We start from the raw sequence: 6585 nt of genomic DNA, 5'->3' as shown, positions 1-6585 counted from the left end.
CAATGGGGGACTGGAGCTGGTATTGAAGAGTTTCACAGGCTCCTTAACACGATTCCCTTGACTACACTGTTAGGAAATAGAAGGAGTCTCGTTTACATGAAGAACAAGCTGAGCGATAATAGGACAGAATCAAAATACCAAGAAGGCGATGGAACTATTCTAAATATAATGGTTTTAAATGTTTGCTATTACTGTACAGAACAGCTGGCCTTTAAAGCAATTACTTCAGTAAGTTGCACATCATCAATCTCTCAGAAAGATGAGTGTGAGTCTAGAGAATGTTTAATTCATGGCCTGAGAGAATCTTCTCATTGTATTTATCTCTCAGGCTCCAAATCCTATCAAATAGCTGTCCGGGATATGAAGCTGTTTTTCCCAGAAGGGCTGTGCTGCGCTGAGTGTCAGACATTAGAGGAGGAAGAGGTAGGATTCTGCCCTTTCCTGAGAAGTATCCTGCTGTGTCAGAGCAATGGCTTTGGCCCTGCTATCCCATGACTTCTTTCCTATTATGCTTTAGATAATGCTTTTTTTGCTGTGTCTCACCAGCTGCTGAGTTTTGCTTCTCCTGTGGATGTTCCTACCACAACGTGCTAACTTTGTATTGACCCAGACAGTCTCGGTGGAAAAGTGCTTTTTCAGATATGTTTGTTCAGTAACCCGTACCGTAAATTCAGGAGGGCTCAGGGCTCATACTTCAGAAGCACTGCCCTATTTGTGTGACAAGGGTGTTGTCCCTTGTGCCCTGCCAGCAGAGGTACCAGTCCACAGCAATGAAAAGGGTGGGGCTGTCTTGTGTAAGACGTCTCCTGCTGTAAAGTACGGGCAGTTTACAGAGCTGCTGGGTGCCAGCATCCTTCCCTGCCCACAGACAGAGGCATAAAGACTCGAACTCTTGCCTCTTGGCTTGCATTGTAGGCAGCGCGGAGAAGCCTACCAGTACTGGTGTGGCCCGCGCCTGCTCATCTGGCCCTTCACACTATGTAGCTTCTGGTCCCTGATTCAAACCACTGTAATTTGCCAATGGCTAAAATGAAACAATGTCTTTCCTGTTCAACTAGTTTTGTATGTCATTTACACGCTGATTGTTTTCTTCTCAAAACCAGAGTTTGAAATGATTGGGTTATGCCCAATGAAGAGATGGAAGTTTTTGAGCCTTGCTATGTGCACATGGCAGAGAGGTGACCCAGCTGAGTTTAGTCCGAGGAGATTAGCTCTGGAACTGGAAGCAGCCAGCCACATCTGTAATATGCTTCGCTAATGTGGATGCCCTCCCTCTGCAACTCAGTCCAGAGCATCATGACTGCGCTGTGCTGGGACATGTGGATGTACCAGTTCATTCAGAGACAGAAGGGAGCCGCTACACATCAGTGTGGCACTGGATAAAGTTGTCTGGCCTTGAAAAGCTGGGAGCAGAGACCTTAGAAAGATGTCTGGATGTAGGACCTTTAAAAGGATGACAAGATGTCATACCGAATTAAGCCTCAATAAAAAAAAGAACGCATGCAAAATGTTCTTGTATCTCCAGACAAGCAGGTGTTTTCTAAGCTGGCAATTACAGAAGTACACAACACCAAAAAAAGCTTCACAGCTTGCCTGAATCAATTCTGAAGAAGTGTTATCCTTTCTGATTAGGTAATGGTGCTCACATGACTTGCCTCTCTCTCCCTCCCTTCCCTCCTGCAGATCTATAACCTGAAACGTGACCCCATAGTCAGTTTGGAAATCAACAAGCAGCGCAAGATCATAAAACGTGAAACAGGAGGGCAACTCAATTTATTGGGCTCTGAGCAACCATGCAGTCTTGGTAAGGAAATGCATAACTCTCGTTATAGATTGAGACTGTTATTGATTAATTGGACAGCAAGACAAACCATCTGGTGGCAGCAAGATTTGGTATTGATGTCCTTTCAGAAGGGAGAGACAGCTCCGAGCTGCAAAGAACAGCTCCAGTGGAGTCCAGCCATTTAACTGTTTACCTGCCAGGCCTTTCCACTGCCAGTGCTTTCATGAGTTCAAATACAGGGCTGTTCAGAGGTGCTGACCTTATCACCCGCAGAAGAACAAACACTTTCAACCCAGCTAGCGTAAGCAACAGCGCATGTTTCTCTGCTGAAATTTTACAATGCGTTTCAACACCAACTTGGCCACGGTGGTTTGCATGTCCATTCAAAGCCTGCCACAGGAGAGGCCAAGACACCGTAGTGACGGGCATTTATGAGACATTTTGTTCTGTGAGTAGATAAACAACAATTTATGCAGGGAGTGCTGTTGGCAGTGTGGACATCTAACTCTCGGGAACTGGGCTGAGATCTCATTCAATTCCCACTAGCTGCTGAACAGCTGCCAGCTCAAAATGACTTTCAGTTGTCGCTGGTCTGACTTTGATTTGAAGCTGAAGCTTCAGCAAGCCTGTCAGTTCCCTCAGATGCCTACAGTTTCTCTGGGCCTTCTCTGTAGATTTTACTTGACAGGCATGTATACAACACAGGCTGCGATGCAGCACCATACATGTCAGGAGTTGTAACTAACACATGGGGATGCTTCCACGTTGGGATATTGTGGATTGATCCCAAGCCTTTATAAACAAGCAGTGACCAGGTAGAGCATCCCTGTGGATCTCTCCACACTGTGGAGCAGATGTGTTTGGAACCGGGTCGTTCTCATTCCTGTAGCTTGAATTCTGATGTGACTGGCAAGTGGGAGGGTGGGCAGCTGAGAAAATGTTCCTGTCCTACACCTGATTGCTGCAGTTGTTAATCCCAGCAGTAAAACCACAAGATTGTTGTGGACTGGCAGACGAGTATGATAAAAATGCTACAGAATTAACAGACCGTCAGCTCCCACCTAAAACCCTTACTGATACAGGACTTTTGGGCATTGACCCCATACCAGCAGGTGCAAGGAGGATGGTGGTAAGTCAAGGGCTCCGCGTTAATGACAGCATAGCTGCCTGGTAGGCACCACGTCACTTTTGTGTAGGGGGTCTCTGAAGGAGGATTTTTCCCGAGGTAATTAGCAATGAATTCTTTCCACTGTCTTATGTTGGCTTTGGGCTATGCCCTACACATGCTTCATGGTCGTTACAAAAATCACAAATCCTCAGGCAAGCTCCTTTTCTTACATTGCACACTAATACATCGGAGACTGACTGCATGAAGGTTTAAGACTTAACTGATGCCTGCGGTGAGGGGTGAGGCCTATCTCGAAATGTTACTGACATTCCCAAGCCGTTGTATGAGTCCTGAAACGAGAGATTGGCAACTGTGTGTGTGTAACAGCAGCTTTTTGAGATGACCAGGCTGTTCTGCATGTAGCTGTCTGACCTTCTCGTCTGGGTAGCTGCAGAGATGTGATCACATCATTGTGTTTCCTGTATGTCAGCTCAAGCTGTGTTCAGAGCACAAAGCTGCAGTGAGAGGAGACTTGCAGGTGTTCCCGGTCCAAAATATCCTGTGTTGCTATTGCTGACAGGCAGGGTATTTCCCCCAACAACTTACTGCACGATGGGAAAGGGCCAGGCCTGTAGCACAGGTCTGCTGTGACTGAAGTGCTTCTTGATTTTTAGATGAGATTGCAGAAAATAAAATAAAAGAAATAGCTTGTTGTGGGGAGAGCACAAGTATTCTGCAAGCTTTGTACAGCCCAGTGTTGGGAGCAAATCTCAAAATATGTGCCCCTAATTTCCTGCGGCATGAGGATCTCTTTGCTTTGAAGATGTCTAAGCAGAGTAAAAAGGAAAACAGTGTTCAGCCCTGATGTGTTTGTGTCTCAGAAAATGTATTTCAAAGAGTTACTGTCCTGGAAAAGCAAGTACACGTGATCTCTGAACTGTCAGGCACAATATAGTAAGCGCCCCCAGCAAGGCAGACCCATCGTTCACTTTATGGTCTCATCTTGAACACTAGAGGTAGCTCTTGCACACAAAGAAACCTCTCCTTTCACCAAATAATTATCACAAAGCCGCTGCCTAATGGACACACAGATTTATCGTGAGGAAAATATGAAATACATTGTCTTATGTATGCTGATGAGAATTACATTTTGGATTATAAAAGCAGCTGGATTAACAGATTTCTTTGCTTGGAAGAAATTAAATGGAATAGTATCTCCTGTAGCAAACCAGCAGCTGTCCTTGTCTGACTCCTGAAATGGGGTCACTACTGCTGTCTTGTGATCTCCAGATACACACACATAGGCATACAGCAGTTGGGCAGTTCAGGATGAGCAATTGCATCTGTGAACATCCCGAACGATATAACAATGCCTGAGAGCCTCTGATCTTCCAGTTACTTGTCTGTGGCAGGGAAGAATTACTTAGAGGACTAGCAGTTGAGGGGGGTAGATATAAAATAAGCATCTGTTGTGTTTTGATCTTTTCCCATCAGATCGGCCATTGCTTGATAACCTCTGCCAAACCACTTGCTTCGTATTGCCTGGGATAATCCTTCGGGGTTCAGAGCACCCACCTTACGTCGAACTGCTTGATCAGCTCATTGGCAAAGATTTCACAGTGACTGGAGTACGCCTCACTGTCCTGGATGGACCACAAGCTCACTGCATCTCTGAGACACTAAGCAGGGCAAAGTGCAGTGTTGCAGCAAAGGTATGAAACAGCTGGAGTTGTGCTTTGCTTCCAGCCTTTCAGTCATAAGAATGTTAGGTGTTATCTGTAATAAGAACAGGTAAGATCTTTTCAGGTTGTGATTTTTTAAACTGACAGCATCCCTTTGAAGTACCTCTGTATAGAATAGCAATTACATCTAGCATCCAATTAGTCTAAGCACTACTTTCTTCTCCTGCGGTTCCCCTGAGGATGCCATCCCTCTGCACACGGGAATGTGCACAGCTCTCTAGGAAGGACAAAGCGAATCAGCGTGTGGGAAGGAGAGCCGTGGCAGCGGCACTGCTCTCCTGGCGATGGAAACACTTCCTCCTGTCAGAGATGAATTGCTCTGGGCAGAGCTGGCATGTTTCCAGAAGGGTCTGGCACTGCTGAGCCAAAGGTGAACATTACAGCATTTGCTTTCCCTTGCCAGAAGAGAGATGGGCTCCTTCAATTACAATATCTCAACATTTACCGTTATCTCCGTATTCCTGCTTCCAGCAGACTTAGTGACTGAATAACACACCTAAGTAGCCTGCTTATTTTCACTCTGAGAGAAGGGAACAGGAATAATAGCATGCCATAGGAGCGGGATAGCTAACAGTTCAGACATGATACTCTTTCAGTTTGAAAGGGTCTGTTGCTTTGTGACTCTCATCCCCTCACACAGCACACAAGCAGTTATCTGTACTGTCAGCGGTTCATCAGTGAGGTTTACAGACTTATTTAAGTGGATAGCAACACTAAAGCTCTGTTCTTCCCTCTCTCGTAGTGTTCCCTCTTAATGGATGGTTTGTGTCTGGTGCTAGCAGCACAGCGAGACGATGCGGTCATTTGCTTCGACTCCCTGCTGGACAGGTAAGTGAGGACAATATCGCTTTAACAGCGCTGTCTCAGCCCCCTGCTAGAGAGCTTGTGATCTGAAGGAGGGCAGCTGACTTTCTTCTCTGTAATTCACTTCCAGTTCAGACTCCCATGAGGTCAGGTGCCACTCAAAGGCAACCCATTCTTCCTAAGTTATGTTGCTGTTAATGGGTCAATACCTCAGAGTGTTCCCCAGTTTCACAGTCATGTGTCCTATACTCAGGACTTTAAATACTGAGTTGTGTTGTTTGTTAAGGACTTGGGGTGTCTGTGAGGCTTGGTGGCGTGGTTCCGCGAATACAGGGAATTCTCTGAAATAAGGACTCACATTGGGAATAGACCTGCTGAATCAATAAAATTCCTAGGAGAAATATCTTAGCAGATTCTATGTTTGCTATGAAAAAAAACCCTTAAAATAAATTCCAGACAGCAAAATCAAAAATTAGTCTCTTAAATAAATCAGCAGAAATGCTGGGTAGAAGATGTATGAGCCTGATAAAACAAACAGAACCCCTCTACAGGGACTGATTAGTGAAATAGAATGATTATCAGGCCAATTAACCCACTGTTCCCCAGAGGGAAAGTTTCCTTGCACAGGGGCTGGTATTTGGCAATGCGATGTGTAATTCATGCACATGGTTTCCTCTGGGAAAGGAAGCCAAGAGAGGTTTTTTTCTGACACATTTGGTATAGAGCAGTCCAGCAGCCACACCGATAAGACTGTCGTGACTTTGGCTGTACCATCTGGAGGACTTCCAGGTAACACTGTCAATGGGACAGGAATAAAGAATTCAAGGATGCTGGAGTTTACAAGCATCAAGGGGGTCAAATCTGAACATCCAAGTTGGTAGACACCTTGGAGTTCTCGTACTTTGATGAAATACTATGGTGCTCGGTCACAAGGCCACACCTGGGAAGAATAGTTGGAACAAATTTCATCGGTAACTTTTCGAAAATGTTTTTAAGCTGATGACAAAATTTAGATACTGCTCCCATTCATTTAAAATCACACCCTTGGGAGCCAAATCCCAAACTTTTCACCCTGCAAGGTACAGCACTAAGGGGAAGCAGAGAGCAAGTTACCGAAGACCTTTCTAGTGAGTTTTCTCCCACTCTTT

General features: G+C 45.3%; 1 protein-coding gene across 1 annotated transcript in view; it reads left to right on the top strand.

The window, feature by feature from the left end:
• Positions 1–360: 360 nt before the first annotated feature.
• Positions 361–6585, top strand: part of LOC103916900 — a 20071-nt gene continuing 13846 nt past the window's right edge. Inside the window, exons 1-4 of the mRNA XM_009323967.1 lie at positions 361–423; positions 1684–1804; positions 4386–4603; positions 5376–5461. Coding sequence (XP_009322242.1) covers positions 361–423; positions 1684–1804; positions 4386–4603; positions 5376–5461 — 488 coding nt within the window. The remainder of the gene's footprint in view (positions 424–1683; positions 1805–4385; positions 4604–5375; positions 5462–6585) is intronic.

This window comes from Pygoscelis adeliae, unplaced genomic scaffold, assembly GCF_000699105.1.
Source record: "Pygoscelis adeliae isolate BGI_AS28 unplaced genomic scaffold, ASM69910v1 Scaffold585, whole genome shotgun sequence".
NCBI lineage: Eukaryota > Metazoa > Chordata > Aves > Sphenisciformes > Spheniscidae > Pygoscelis > Pygoscelis adeliae.
This window is presented reverse-complemented; position numbering and strand designations above follow the sequence as displayed.